This window comes from Lithobates pipiens, unplaced genomic scaffold, assembly GCF_037356315.1.
Source record: "Lithobates pipiens isolate NorthernLeopardFrog02 unplaced genomic scaffold, aLitPip1_a1.2 Scaffold_8, whole genome shotgun sequence".
Lineage (NCBI taxonomy): Eukaryota > Metazoa > Chordata > Amphibia > Anura > Ranidae > Lithobates > Lithobates pipiens.
Genome location: NW_027507903.1, coordinates 591,629,364 through 591,646,054, shown reverse-complemented (window position 1 = coordinate 591,646,054; position 16,691 = coordinate 591,629,364). Strand labels below are relative to the sequence as shown.

Below are 16,691 nucleotides of genomic sequence, written 5' to 3'. Positions count from 1 at the left end.
ACGGCCCATAACGTTCGGTATTCGCCGAACGTGCGAACAGCCGATGTTCGAGTCAAACATATGTTCGACTCGAACACGAAGCTCATCCCTACTCTCCACCTAACGTATTTTCCATTCAAACACCACAATTTGGCTATTATTTATGCAGTTCATACGAAAGAGGTGCATGGATTTTCTCCAGGGCAGAAGGAGACAGGAATTGGCAAATAGGCATGCTAGAAACCTTGCATTATATATTTAGTAAAAGTTAAACTTTAAGTCCTTGGATTGTTCCTTATCTAAAGAGTCTTCTGTCTGTCTTTCAGATCCAGAGCTTAAACTACAATTTCCTGATGTTTTTGATGACCAGGTAAGAGTATGTTATGTAACTGTCTTTTCATTGGCATGGAAGACCGACATGTGGGAGGGGATATTATATTGAAAGACTTGATGGACCTTTGCATTTTATATACACTATATTGCCAAAAGTATTGAGATGCCTGCCTTTACACGTACATGAACTTTAATGGCATCCCAGTCTTAGTCCGTATGTGTCACGATCTGGAGTCAGGCTCAGAGACCAATAGCTATAGCAGCAGAGCAGATATTCACACAGGTCACCCTGGCTGATGGCACGGGTTCACCTGAGGTGCGCGTCTAAGCACTAACCGGTATTCACCAGAGCTCCCAAAGGTGGAGATGGGCTTGGCTGCGTGTTAGTGCCAGGTCACGGTCCTCAGGATAGCCCCACCAGGAGGTGAGCAAGCGGGGGGTCTGGTAGCAGATATAGCAGGTAGAGATCAAGCAGAAGCGTAGTTGAGAAACAAGCCAAAAGTCGGTAACCAATAGTTGCAGGTTGGGATTCAGCAGAAGCGTAGTCCAGGAGCAAGCCAAATGTCGGCAACGAAAGGTAGCGAGGATACGGTCGGCAGCAGGAGCGATAGAAGCAAGATATTGGCTGGTAAAGGCACAATATTCTGGCAAGGAGGAAGTGCAGAGACATGGCTTATATCAGGAAGTTCATGGGAGGAGCAAAGGGTTCAAGGTTCAAGGCAAACAAGATTCAAGACAAGATCACTAAAGGAATTGTCCAAGGAGCTGTCCAAGGAGCTGTCCAAGGAGCTGTCCAGCATTCCAGGTGGCTCAGCAAGCAGAGTCACTGCCAGACACACCAGAGGTCCCAGGTTCAAGCCCAGGTCCTAACAGTACTCCCCTCCTCCCAGGACGTCCCCTGGACGTCTTAGGGCCAGGTTTCTGAGGAAACCTCTGGTGGAATTCCCTTGTTAATCTAGGGGCATGAACATTCTCCTCAGGCTCCCAAGAATTTTCTTCTGGCCCATATCCTTCCCATTGAACCAAATATTGCAATTTGTTCCTAGAGATCCTGGAGTCAAGAATTTTTCCCACCACAAATTCTTCTTCACCCTGTACCTCGACAGGTGGGGGATGAGGATGAATTCTTCCAGAAAAAGTATTTTCAAATGGTTTGAGTAGTGATATATGAAACACAGGGTGAATCTTCATATTGTCAGGAAGTTTTAGGCGAAAAGTGACCGGGTTGATTTGAGCAGAAATCTCAAAAGGTCCCAAAAACTTTTGACCCAACTTAGCACATGGAACTTGAACTTTTAAATTTTTGGTAGATAACCAAACTTTCTCACCTACTTGAAAAGTGGGAATAGACCTACGATGTTTGTCAGCAGCCTTCTTGTAATATTCTTGCGCCTCCTTCAATGTATCAGTCAATTTCTCCTGGATCTCATGTAATGAAGTTAGTCTGTTGGTAACAGCAGGAATTGAAGTTGAGATGGGGAGATCAGGAATAAAAACTGGATGATACCCTGTGTTTAAGAAAAATGGGCTTTGGGATGTGGAACTATGTTTAGAGTTATTATAAGCAAACTCTGCGGTAGGTAGGTAGTCCACCCAGTCATCCTGAAGATAACTCACGAAGCATCGAAGGTATTGCTCCAGAGTTTGATTGGTCCTCTCGGTCTGACCATTAGACTGCGGATGAAAAGCCGAGGACAGATTAACCGTTACACCCAAAGCTGAGCAAAAACTTCTCCAAAATTTTGAGGTAAACTGTACCCCTCTGTCAGACACCACATCATCAGGAATTCCATGAAGTTTAAAAACTTCTCTAACCATTACCTCAGCAGTATGTTCGGCGGAGGCTACCCCTTTAACTGGAATAAAATGAGCCATCTTAGTGAGACGGTCAACGACTACCAGAATGGTGGTCATCCCTTTTGAAAGAGGAAGGTCAACCACAAAGTCCATAGAAATTGACCCCCATGGTCTTGATGGAACAGGTAGTGGTAGAAGTAACCCCAGAGGAGAAGATCGAGGTGTCTTATTGCGAGCACAGGTTAGACATGAAGCCACATAACTCTTAACATCTTTCTTGTACCCAGGCCACCAAAAGGAACGTGATAAGAGTTCTTCTGTTTTAGAAACCCCAAAATGACCAGCAAGCTTAGAGTCATGTACCAACCTGAGGGCTTCTACCCGAACTGATTCAGGTACATAGAGGCAATGCGCTTGAGTCCAAAAACCATTGTTGTACTTGAGGTTAATGTCCTTAGGAGGATTATTAAGAAGTGGGTCATTCTCATACCCCTCCTTGAGAAGATTAAGAAATGTGTTTGAACTCATGGCCCCTAGAAAGTTCTTTTGAGGCAGGATTGTACATTCAGAGGTGCTTTCCTGGAGAGGCCCAGACAACATCCGTGATAGGGCATCAGCCTTACCATTCCTTGACCCAGGGCGGTATGAAATAACAAAATTAAACCTGGAAAAGAAAAGGGTCCAACGTGCTTGTCTAGATGACAACCTTTTAGCAGACCTAATAAATTCTAAATTTTTATGATCGGTGAGAACGGTTACAGGGTGCTTAGCTCCTTCCAGCAGATGCCTCCACTCAGAAAATGCTTCCTTAATTGCCAGCAGCTCCTTGTTTCCAATGTCATAATTCATCTCGGCTGAAGACATCAGTCGAGAGAAATAAGCACAAGGATGAAGCTGCATTTTTTCTCCCTTTCGCTGAGAAAGGATAGCTCCCACAGCAGAATTAGAAGCATCAACTTCTACGATGAAAGGTAGTTCTGGATCTGGATGTACCAGTATTGGTGCAGAAGTGAAGAGAGTTTTCAGTTTACTAAAGGCAGCCTGTGCCTCAGGTGACCACAAAAAGGGCACCCCTTTCTTTGTCAACTGTGTGATTGGAGCAATTACCCTAGAGAAATTCCTTATAAATCTTCTGTAAAAGTTGGCAAATCCAACAAATCGCTGTATCTCTTTAACATTCTTAGGAGCGGGCCAATCCACCACAGCTTTGATCTTATCGGGATCCATGCTTACCCCTTCAGAAGAGATTATGTATCCCAGGAACTGGATCTGAGTTTGTTCAAACTCGCATTTCTCTAATTTTATGTAAAGTTGATTTCGCCTTAATCTTTCGAAAACAATACAGACATGCTTGCGGTGTTCTTCCAAAGTATCAGAGAAAATGAGAATGTCATCCAAATATGCTATTACAAACTGATCAAGCAAATCTCGAAAAGCATCATTAATAAAATGTTGAAAAGTTGCAGGAGCATTGCAAAGCCCAAAGGGCATGACCAAAGACTCAAAATGTCCATATCTGGTTCTGAAAGCAGTTTTCCATTCATCACCGGAACGAATGCGGACAAGGTTGTATGCCCCCCGTAAATCTAATTTGGTAAAGAGCTTGGCAGAGCGGAGTCTCTCAAGCATTTCTGGAATCAGTGGGAGTGGATAGCGATTCTTAATTGTGATCTTATTTAAATCTCTGTAGTCAATACACGGACGCAGGGTGGAGTCCTTTTTCGTCACGAAGAATAAGGCTGCGCCAGCAGGAGAGGTTGAGTGTCTGATAAAACCCTTCTCAAGATTCTCATTAATCCACTCCCTGAGCACTTTCAGTTCAGGTTCTGATAATGAATAAAGACGACCAAATGGTATTTCTGCCCCTGGAAGCAATTCAATGGGACAATCATAAGAGCGATGAGGAGGCAGCTGATCTGCGTTCTTTTTATCACAAACGTCCCGAAACTCAAGATATTGTGGAGGTAGCTTGTCATATGACTGGATAGTTGCCAAAACTGCTTGTAAATCTTGGGTTGGTGGAGGGCTTATTTGATAAGATTCTTTGCAATGTTTCTTGCAATGGTCAGATGTAAAGCTTAAAGAACGTGTCTCCCAGTTGATGGAGGGATTATGGATAAAGAACCAAGGAATGCCCAGGATAATAGGGAACTTGGGTGATGTAATCAGCTCAAAGCTGATAGTCTCCTGATGGTCAGTTTCAATTAGGAGTTTAAGTGGGATTGTCCCGTGGGTAACAGGGCCTGAAGTCAAAGGTGAGCCATCCACAGTTTCCATATCAATTGGGGCAAGTTTATTTCTTATTTGAATGTTATTACTTTGGGCAAATTCGATGTCGATGAAGTTTCCCCCAGCCCCTGAGTCCAGCATAGCAGAGCAAGGTATTTCATTGCTTTCAACAATAAGCTTTATAGGGATGACAAAATGAGTTGATAAAGAATTAACTTTATTTGCTTCCTGAATCAAAGGAGAGATGGACTGAGAAATTGAGTTTATTTGTTCAGATACTGTAACATCCATTGCTGCAATTGTTCTTTTAAATTTATTGGGACAATTAACTGCGTAATGTCCAGAGTCTCCACAATAAAGACATACGTTTTCTGAACGTCGTCTTTCTTTCTCCTGAGTAGCAATAGATCTTTTAATAGCATCCACCTGCATAGGTTCAGGAGTGTCAGAATCAGGAAAAACTCTTGGACCCTTAGGAGGATACTGAGTAGTAGAAAAACGCATGCCACCATTACTGCCTAGGATTCCCAGTCTCTCCTTTCTCCTTTCAGTAAGTCTCTGATCAATTCGAATACATAATTTAATAAAAGCTTCAAGGTCATCAGGACTTTCTACTCTGGCAAGCTCATCTTTTACTTGTTCCGAGAGTCCTTGACGGAACTGACTCTTCTGTGCTGCTGGATTCCAATTGGTATCTGAGATCCAACGTCGGAATTCAGTTGTGTACTCTGCAACAGAGCGTCTTCCCTGACGTAAATTGTGCAATTTTGCCTCAGCAGTAGCACAGCGGTTAGGATCATCGAAAACTTGGTTCATCGCAGTCACAAAAGAATCAAAATTATCCAGGATGACATCATCTTTCTCCACATAAGGGGAGGCCCAGGCTAAGGCTTCCTCAGTCAGGAGGTTGATAATAAACAGCACCTTTTTCCTGTCAAAAGTGAATGCAGCAGGTTGCATCTGAAAGTATATACGACATTGATTAAGGAATCCTCTATAGTGGTGGCGGTCTCCGCTAAACTTGAGTGGTAGGGGCATTCGTGCATTAGTAAGATTCAAGACAAGATCACTAAAGGAATTGTCCAAGGAGCTGTCCAGCATTCCAGGTGGCTCAGCAAGCAGAGTCACTGCCCGACACACCAGAGGTCCCAGGTTCAAGCCCAGGTCCTAACAGTAGGGTTCAATATTGAGTTGGCCAACCCTTTGCAGCTATAACAGCTTCAACTCTTCTGGGAAGGCTGTCCACAAGGTTTAGGAGTGTGTCTATGGGAATGTTTGACCATTCTTCCGGAAGTGCATTTGTGAGGTCAGGCACTGATGTTGGACAAGAAGCCTTGGCTCCCAGTCTCCACTCTATTTCATCTGAAAGGTTTTCTATCGGGTTGCTGGCCAGTCAAGTTCCTCCATCCCAAACTTGCTCTGGGAATGTTTGACCATTCTCCCAGAAGTGCATTTGTGAGATCAAGCACTGATATTGGACGACAAGGCCTGGCCCGCACATTCCACTCTAATTCATCCCAAGGTATTCTATCAAGGTCAGATCAGTAAAGGTCTTCTACCGCTGCAGTTTGGAGCCTTCCCAGAAGAGTTGAAGCTGTTAGCTGCAAAGGGTGTGCCAACTCAATATTGAACTCTATGGACTAAGACTGGGATGCCATTAAAGTTCATGTGTGTGTAAAGGCAGGCGTCCCAATAATAATAAGAACGGCCTGTCGTACAGCGAGAGGTATCGGTGACCGCGGTCTGGACATGGCTAATACAGACTGCGGCCGCCACTCACCTCCCGCTATGCGGCCATGCATAAAGCATAGCCGGTGCCAGCAAACTAGGAGGTGCAGAAGAAGGTGGGAGAGATGGTTCCTATGACACACAGGAAGCACCTGAAGGAGAGAGACACCTCCCGGGCTAGCTGCTGGAGATATAGGTGCACTCAAGGAACAGCCCTTTTCTCTAACATCATGGCAGCTGCACAGAGAGGAAGGTGAGTGCACTGAACCCTAAACTGATCCAGTGTGTGTTACAAACCAAAGTCCCACTCTGTAGCGGCGGGGAAAGGGACTTTTCTGCGTCTGTCTCTTTGCTGGACTGAGGCTGTCTCTTTGCTGGACTGAGGCTGTCTCTTTGCTGGACTGAGGCTGTCTCGTTGCTGGTCTTTGGCTGTCTCGTTGCTGGTCTTTGGCTGTCTCTTTGCTGGACTGAGGTTGTCTCTTTGATGGACTGAGGTTGCCTCTTTGCTGGATGGGGAAGTCTCTTTGATGGATTGAGGATGTCTCTTTGCCGGTCTGGGGATGTCTCTCGGGATGAGTATCTCATCACCAACCACCCCCACAAATGCCACCCCCCCATCTCTGCCCCTCTGCCCCCCCCCCCCCCGCCGGGCTGCCCAATCCAAAATGCCTGCATCTATTTTGTGTCCCAGTCCGGGCCTGGTCAGGACTGACCCAAAAGTGGTCCAAGAAAGGAAAACTTTCAACAGGCTCACGGGTGGCCAAGGCTTATTGATACACACGGGGAACAAAGACTGGCCTGTGTGGTCTGATTCAGCAAAATAACTACTGTAGTTTAACTACCTAGGGAAGAGATGGCACCAGAATGCAGTATAAGAAGAAGGCATGCTGGTAGAGGCAGTATGATGCTTTGGGCAATTTTCTTGGGTCCTGCCATTCATGTGGATGTTACTTCAGAGTCCACGGTTCGATGGGCCCGGGTTGTGGTCATGTTATGGTGGGTGGCCATAATGTTATGGCTGATCATTGACTTTTTCCCATTTTATTTAGCTGTAATTATTCAGTCTGAGAATGACTCTTATGCCTGGTACACACAATCAGACTTTTCTCCAACAAAACCATGGAATTTTGTTCAAAGGGTGTTGTCTCAAACTTGTCTTGCATACATACCGTCACACAAATGTTGGCCAACAATTACGAACGTAGTGACATACTACGTGGTTTTACAGCTTTTTAGCGCCACCCTTTGGGCTCCTTCTGCTAATTTCCTGTTAGTAGAAATTTGGTGAGTGTTGATTCGCGCTTTTCAGTTAGTTTCTGGATGGTCATTCGTCAACCAGACATGTTGTGGAATCGGAGGAGATAATGTGTTATTTTTATATTGGCCTTGGAGTTATTGGTTTGACATCATTTTGTTTTGAAAAATAATGATTTGATTTGGTATATTTTCTATATTTTTGGATGCATAGAATGCACTTTTTGGTTAAGTTCTATTGGCAGATAGCATGTCTAATTTTATTTGTTTTCTTTTTTTAATGCACAATAAAAAAAATTGTGGAGAATAATACTTGGCTATGTGTTTTACTTCAAATGACAGTTTGGGAGTAGGCAGTTACATTATCAAAAACACAATGTAAAATTGACAAGGGACACCAACATAGTTTTATCTTTGTTCTTAAAAAACTACATAATGGTTTTGTGGTAACTTGCCCAAATAAAATAAAAATAATAATAATAATGAAGCGCACTACTCCCTTGGGAGCTGCTAGTAGTTCATACAGTACGGCTGGTTTAACCCCCGCTTCTTCCACCCCCGCTGTAGTAAAGCGCCGACACGTGTAGAACAGTTCAAAACTTTAACTTTATTCCAGATTCCGGCAGGCGCTATCACCTCAGTGATGCACAGATATACAGTGCCTCTGGGTTGAATGTACAAACTTGAACTTTATTCCAGATTCCGGCGGGCGCTATCACCTAGTGATGCACAGATATACAGTGCCTCTGGGTTGAATGTACAAACTTGAGCTTTATTCCAGATTCCGGCGGGCGCTATCACCTAGTGATGCACAGATATACAGTGCCTCTGGGTTGAATGTACAAACTTGAGCTTTATTCCAGATTCCGGCGGGCGCTATCACCTCAGTGATGCACAGAATAGGAGTTGCGTCTGGAGTAGTATGTGTTTGAGTGAATAGTCCCTCTCTAGTGAGCTGACATGCATGCCCCTCTGAAAAGCATGTGGTATTGAAACGCTAGCAGTCCCAGGCCTCACCTGCCTTCTCCTCCTGCCCTTTTCCTCCCAGGCCAGCTCAGGAAAGGTCCAGGCCAACCCTGGTTCACTCCGGTCGGTTTGCAGCTACTTCTTGCTTCTGAACATGGTGGAAACCTTCCAGCTCTGGAGTCTCTGAACCTCCATCACCTTCCTGCGAAGATCTGTGTGGCTATCCAGCACTGAAATCTCTGAACTTCCAGGCCTTCCAGCTCTAGGCCTTAACATCACATCTTTAGGCCTGTGTGGATTCGTTTTCTAACCATCTCCAACTCTCCAGGGAACATGTGACCCCAGTTGAGTGACCCCATGTGACCACATATGTATGAGCCCTGCCCCCGGCCAAGCAAATTAACAATTGGACAAGAGCTCCATGCACACTGCCTGTCCATCAGGAGCCTGACCCGCCTCCTTTCCAGAACATTCCTCTGGAGAGCGAGTGTTTTCCAGTGTGATGAACAAGTGGTCACACCCCCCTCTAACCTATTACTCCTCCCTAACCCAAAAAAACCTCCAGGCCTGTACAAAATACAGTAAGGCACTGGCAATTTAGCCTAACTTCTAAACTAATAGCACCCACCTAAAGTGGTGGGCGCTACAATAATAATATTCTTGATATCACTAGTGAAAAAAAAGCCTTTGAAAATTTGTTTGCAATAACTCCATCAGTATCACCAGCAAAGCAGCTTCATTATTATCCCATTAAAGAAGAGAATTGTGCGCTGCATTTGGAGATTTCATAATTTGCCACGTCACGAATGTTAATTCTCAATTGCAAACGCTAGTTTACAAGACCGACCGCTTCCGGCTCTTCCTTGCTTCCGAGCATGCGTGTTTGTACTTTGGACTTTTGTCAGATGGACTTTTGTACACACGATCGGAAAGTCCGACGACTGACATTTGTTGGCGGAAAATTGGAGAGAATGCTAGCCAACATTTATTGGCGTAATGTACGACAACAATTGTCCAGCCTAACATCCAACATTTTCTGTCGGAAAAGCTGATCGTGTGTACAAGGCTTTAGGGCCCTTTCACACGGACGTGTCCATGTACAGGCTCTGCTCTGCTCAGCTGGGGATCGCTCTGTCAATCCCCGCTGAGCAGACAGATGACAGGTCTGTCTCTACACGCTGTGCTGGGATGGACCTGTCAGCGCACCACTCTCCCCTATGGGGGATCGGATGAAGAAGGACCGTGGAGTCTGTTTTCATCTGATCCGATCTGCAGACAGATGGAAAAGTAGGGTTTTCCTCCATCACACTTTTTTGGATCGGAGCGGGTCGGATGTCAGCGCTAACATCCGTCGCCACATCTGTTCAGATCCACCTAAAAACTGACAAGCGGACCTGAATGGACAGTCTGTGTGAAAGAGGCCTTAGAGGTAAAGGGTCACTATTGTGAAAAATTGTGTATTTTCACAACCATGATTAATATACGAAATAATATTGTTTGTGATTATGTTTTTTTAATGGGCACGCCTTTTTTTTTTTTTTTCGCTGCATTTACATGCATACCAAGCTGCCCGGCAAAATTGATAGTTATGCCGCGTACACACGGTTGGATTTTCCGACAGGAAATGTTCGAGGGGAGCTTGTTGTCGGAAATTCTGACCGTGTTTAGTCTCCAGCGGACGTTTTCTGTCGGAATTTCCGACAGAAAATTTGAGATCTGGATCTCAAATTTTCCGACAACAAAATCCATTGTCGAAAATTCCGATCGTGTGTACACAATTCCGACGCACAAAGTTCCATGCATGCTCGGAATCAAGCAGAAGAGCCGCACTGGCTATTGAACTTCAATTTTCTGAGCTCGTCGTACGTCACCACGTTCTTGACGTTCGGAATTTCTGACAAGATTTCTGACAACATAGATTTTGTTGTCGGAATGTGCGATCGTGTGTATGTGTCATTACATTGGATGAATCAAACTGTAATGCCGCGTACACATGATTGGACTTTCCGGCAGACTTGGTCCGGCGGACCGGAATACATCGGACAGTTCGATCGTGTGTGGGCTTCAGCAGACTTTTTTTTTCCCAAAAGTTCCGGCAGACCTAGAAATAAAACAGGTTTCAAATGCATCTGATGGACTCAAGTCCGACTGACTAAAAAACAGGAAAACCGTTCGTCTGTGTGCTAGTCCGACGGACAAAATACGACGCAAGGGCAGCTATTGGCTACTGGCTATCGAACTTCCTTATTTAGTCCCGTTTACGTCATCACGTTCAAAACGGACGGACTTTCGAACAGACCTCACAAATGCACTTCTGGAAGAATGGTCAAACATAGACACACTCCTAAACATGGTGAACAGCCTTGCACAGAATTGAAGCTGTTATAGCTACAAAGGGTGGGCCAAATCAATATTAAACTCTACCGACTAGGACTGGGATGCCATTAAAGTTTATGTCCGTGGCAGGCGTCCCAATACCTTTGGTAATATAGTGTATGTTACATAAACAGTAAATGTGGAAAAAATAGAAATAAAGACCTGGTAAATAAAAAAATAACTAATATACTGAGTACTATCATTATAAATACGGTATATATTATGCACAGTTTTGAGTATGCATTATTCTTGCAATGGTTGTTCAGAATCAGATATGAAGGGTTCCATTAGGTATAGTAGTTGCTATCTTGTCAACTGACTGAATTCATGCTGATAACTTGTGCTGTCTCCCAGCTACCAAGTAGCTAGAACAGTATCAAACACAGCCAGGATCATGTGAAGTTAGACTTCTTTAAACTCTTGGGAGTTGGGTTTAGAGTATTCAAATGGTGGTCCTATGTGGTCCTATGATTGTCTAAGTTTCATCCAGGGAGACTGTCATTTTCTGATAAGGCAAAGTGTGAGGTTATTGGGCATATTGTGTTATAATTTACAGTATATACAACTGCCTCATTTATTTATACATATATATATATATATATATATATATATATATATATATATATATATATATATATATATATATATATATATATATATATATATATATGTGTGTGTGTGTGTGTGTGTGTGTGTGTGTGTGTGTGTGTGTGTGTGTATATATATATATATATATATATATATATATATATATATATATATATATATATATTTATATATTTATATTTATTTATTTATTTACCACATTTTATTCTTTTCTAGGACTCGGTAACAACGCTTGCAAAGTTTTGCTTCCCTTTTCAGGTGAAAAGGTAATAAAATCTGTTTTCTTATGCCTGCTCCAGTTTCCATTTGCCCAATGCTTACATTTTGTCATTATACTTTCTTCCTAGCAACAATAAAAATGTTCACATTGGACAAAACAATTACTACCAGTTACCATACATTTTCTTTTGTAAACCCACGAATACCCCTTTACTCTTCTTGTGTTAGCTGTATACTCATATACATTTGTATACATTCAAATATTTTCAATTAAATCTATATTGTAAAAAAAAAAAAGAAAGTGTACAAGGCTTGGGGGGAGTTTTTATGTCACTGAGCTGTAAAATTTGTCAGGAAAGAAGCATTTTGCACACTCGAAGTCATGAACTGATGATTATGAGTCTTATGACTAATGCTGCGTACACACGAGCGGACTTTTCGATGGACTAGGTCCGACGGTCATCCCGACTGACTTTCGGCAGAGTTCCAACGGACTTTCCGAACGACCGGACTTTGCCACACACAAGAATACCAAAGTCCGACGGATTCGAACATGTTGACATACGACGGGACTAGAATAAGGAAGTTCATAGCCAGTAGTCAATAGCTGCCCTAGCGTCAGTTTTCGTTCGTCAGACTAGCATACAGACAAACGGATTTTTCGACCGGACTCGAGTCCATCAGAAAGATTTGAATCATGTTTTAAATCTAAAGTCCATCAGATTTTTCGACAGCAAAGGTCCGATGAAGCCCACACACGATCGAATTGTCCGGCGGAATCGTCCCATCGGACCTAATCCATTGAAAAGTCTGCTCGTGTGTACGCGACATTAGGCCCCATTCACACATGCGGACCCAGGTCTATGGAGCAACAGATGTCAGCGGTGACATGTCTGCTGACATCCGACCCACTCCAATCTGCTTAAGTGTGATGGATGGAAACCCTATTTTTCCTTCTATCTGGCAGATCGGATCAAAACGAACTTTACGGCCCGTTTTCATCCGATCCCCCATAGAGGAGAGCGGCGCTCTGACAGGTCGGTCCTTGCACAGTGTGAGAGAGATGAACCTGTCATCTGCCTGCTGAGCAAAGCGGAGCCCGGACACAAACACGTCCGTGTGAAAGGGCCCTAAGGCCTACAGAGGCTGAAGCACATCATCTTTCCTGTTGGATTTTATCCCGCTTGTGTGGATGATCAAAAAAAATTTCAAACACCGTAGTCCACCATGTTGCAAGCTTTTTCAGAACTTGTAATGTTGTAGGGAACGGAAAAGATATTGGGACTTTGAATGAGGCATATTATTGGACAATGAATAATTATTAAACGTATATTTATTTGTTCCTTCTACAATGGTGATTTTCCAAGTCTATGACAGTAAGTGCATGCAATCATTTTTTTTTTATAAAACATGATTGTGACATAAATGGCATGACACATAGCATAACATGGTATGGAGCAATAATCTCCACGACAGAATTCCCTATAGTACTATATAACATGTTGGGTCTAAAATATATCACATTAAAAGCATAGTAGACCATCTGTAGGACATGGTGCATCTGTGTAAGTCTGACGCGTTTCGTGGGACAGTGCCGACTCTTCAGGGGCTGATGCAGCATCATTCTATAAAAATACAAATGTATATAAGTAGCCGAGTCTAATAAGTATACCAAAAGATTGGGAAAAGTAGTAGATATAAGGGAACAAACTGACAATGCTAGAAATACTCATGTCAACTGTGCATGGAAAACAAAGGACAAGGACTGTATAAAAGGGTCCACTGCGGGAGCTGTGGATGGGGCACGCTGATACATTTGTATTTTTATAGAATGATGCCGCATCAGCCCCTTAAGAGTTGGCACTGTTCCATGAAACCCTTGGACTTACACAGATGCAACATATCCTACAGATGGTCTACAATACTTTTAATGCGATATATTTTAGACCCAACGTCCTATAGGGAATTCTGTAATGGAGATTATTCTTCCACACCATCTTATGCTATGTGTCATGCCATTTATGTCACAAACATGTTTTATTAAAAAAATTGTAATTATGCATGTACTTACTGTCATAGACTTGGAAAATCACCATTGTAGAAGGAACAAATAAATATATGTTTAATAATTATTTATTGTCCAATAATATTCACTTCGCAATGCATGTACTGCATTGCAATAGTCATTTAACAACATAATTGATTACCTAGGCAAACCTGCCGACCCAGTGCCATGTCAAGCTGACCAAGATTAGATATTGATGCCAATTTTTTTAAACCGGGAGCAGTGTCATGTCAAGCTGACCAAGATTTTCCATAGACACCAATGTGTCCGTACTCACGAGTGTACGTAAAGTGAGTGTACATAAAGCGGGGTATGTCTGTACTCTCAGCTTCTGTTTCACTGTTGTACCATTTATTGCCCTTGTTGCCCGTTCTTCTGTATAATTTCTCAACTTTGTCTCCCCCACAACAATGCCACCATAATATAGATGGCAGAACTCATCCGTCCAGCATTTCAGCTTTACACTGACCGACCTCCAGGGCTACCAGCGGTTTGGTTTTTGTCGGCTGTCTGTAGAGGCAAGGAGTTGTACGTGTATCCTCAGGTGAGTGGCTCCTCATGAAAGTTGGATCCCTAACTGTCTAAACCAATTTGTATCAATTTTCTTTAGGTTGGACCTCCAGTAGGTTATGATCAAAGGAAGTGAAAATATGTTTTCATTCCTTGTTTTTTTTTTTAAAACAAATAAGTATGAAATATTACATATTCATCCTATGTATGCTCATTTAGACGACATGCACACCTGAGTGATTTAAAGTGTGATTCGAAACATCTCAATGTTTTAAGTAAAATTTCCATTATATTTTAATAGTGCCTATTCACTCATCATTTGAAAAAGTAAATGGTCTTTTCTTGGGACACAGTCAAGCACTTTGGCCCAAATAGACATTAATGTCAGGGCATAAAAAAAAAATGTGAAAAGCAAACAAAAAGTGCATTTTTCTTTCCTAAAAATGGGTAATCTCTACTAAAAATGATATAAGAAAATAAAATCCTCAAGCCTTAAACGCATGCCTAAATGCCTTGGATAGAGATCTCTATGACTAAGCCCAATCAGGGTAAAATGAGTCAGTAATTGTGGCTACAGATGAGAGAATTGGGTGGTATACTGTTAATATTGTATGATTACTTATGTGCTGCTATGTGAGATGTTAAAAAAAAAAGTACGAGTGGATCTGCTGCACCACTGTCAATGGCAAAACACCTATCACTCAAAGTGATTATATAGCAAGGTAAATGGTTCAGACGAATATAAATAAAACATAAATACACAAAATAAATCTTATAATGTTCCGTATAACACTGGGCTCAGTGATATCATACACAATACTGTGAGATATTAATGAAAATGTCCAAAAGCAAAAATAAAATACTTTTAAAGTCCACTATAATAGATGAAATATTTCAGGGTGAAAAAAACCAAAAACGTGATGTCCATTCATGTAACAATAGCTGTGAATTATAAAACCATCACCTGACACCTCTGGATGCAGTGCTTGCTCACTTTAAATTTATACCTATTAGCCCTTGTACACACGGTCGGACATTCCGACGGAAAATGTCCGATCGGACCATGTTGTCGGATAATCCGACTGTGTGTGGGCTCTATCGGACTGTTTCCGACGGACAAAGTTTTAGAGCTGGGCTATAAAACTTTCCGACAACATGATCTGATCGGACTTTGTCCGATTGTGTGTAGAGAATTCCGATCGGACAAAGTGCCACGCATGCTCAGATCAAATTCCTAGACCAAAGCTATTGGCTACTAGCCTGAACGTAGTCCTGTCGTAACGAAATAACGTCGTCACGTTACGTACGATCGGATTTTTCTTCAACTTTGTCCGACTGTGTGTATGCAACACAAGTTTCGGACAAAATCTGTTGGACAAAATCCGACGGATTTTGTTGTCGGAATGTCCGACCGTGTGTACAAGGGCTTACAGGTCTTGTTGCGCCTTTGAAAAACATATTTTGTTTGGAGCTCAGTATGCCTCCAGCTAGGCAGCCTCCTCTTCTATGTTTTCAAGCTAGACAAGCTCCATTTAAGAGCAAATGCTCTGGGCACGTGAAAAAAAATATATATGCTCATAGCTTATTATGCCTTATATAAGACGTCTTTTTAATAAATTAAAAATCACTTACAGGAACGCTTCTTGTTTACAACACATAAGTATATAAAATCCACAGTGGCAGATCGCCTCCTCATTGTTGCTTCTGGGTCCAGGAGACACACAAAAGGGACATCACTGGCTCTGTCCGATGCGTTGCATCACTTGTCATGTGACTTTCTCAGGGTAGCAACTCACAGTTTACACCAGATTCCTCCTACCCTGAGGAAGTCACATGACAAGTGACTCAACGTGTCAGGTGAAGCAAGTGGCATCCTTTTCCACGTCACCTGGACCCAGAAGCAAGGGTGAGGATGTGGTATACTTGGATTTTGAAAAAGCGTTCAATACAGTTCCCCACACACGGCTCATGTGTAAGGTAAAGTCTACAGGCTTGGAAACATCAGTTTGTAAATGAATAGAAAACTGGCTAAAAGACTGAATTTAGATGGTAGTGGTTAATGATTCATACTCTGAATGGTCTGAGGTTATCAGTGGTGTACCCCAAGGTTCAGTGTTGGGACCCTTACTTTTTAATATCTTTATAAATTATATAAGGTCTGGCAATTAAAAGTAACATTTACGTCTTTGCAGATGACACCAAGCTATGCAGTGGAATAACGTCCTTACAGGATGTCTCCAATTTACAAGCTGACCTCAGTGCGCAATGTTTAATTGGGCAGATGAGGTTTAATGTTGATATATGTAGAGTTATGCACTTGGGAGCTAAAAATATGCATGCATCATACATACTAGGGGGAGTCCAACTGGGGGATCCGTAGTGGAAAAGGATCTGGCGGTTTTGGTAGATCATAAGCTCAATAATAGCATGTAATGCCAAGCTGGGGTTTCCAAAGTGAGCAAAGTCCTTTCCTGTATTAAGAGAGGTATGGATTAGAGAGAGATATCATTTTGCCCCTGTACAAATCATTAGTAAGACCTCATCTGGAATATGCAGTTCAGTTTTGGGCTCCAGTTCACAAAAAGGATATCGGGGAACTGGAGAAAGTGCAGAGAAGGGCAACTAAACT

The 16,691-nt window shown here is 42.6% G+C and overlaps 1 protein-coding gene across 2 annotated transcripts in view; it reads left to right on the top strand.

Moving 5' to 3' along the window:
* DENND1C (DENN domain containing 1C) overlaps positions 1–16,691 on the top strand; it is a 152,259-nt gene that overhangs the window by 43,587 nt on the left and 91,981 nt on the right. For both annotated transcript variants that reach the window (XM_077470472.1, XM_077470473.1), the window contains exons 3-5: positions 306–349; positions 11,485–11,534; positions 13,980–14,096. In XM_077470472.1, the coding sequence (XP_077326598.1) occupies positions 306–349; positions 11,485–11,534; positions 13,980–14,096 (211 nt within the window). The remainder of the gene's footprint in view (positions 1–305; positions 350–11,484; positions 11,535–13,979; positions 14,097–16,691) is intronic.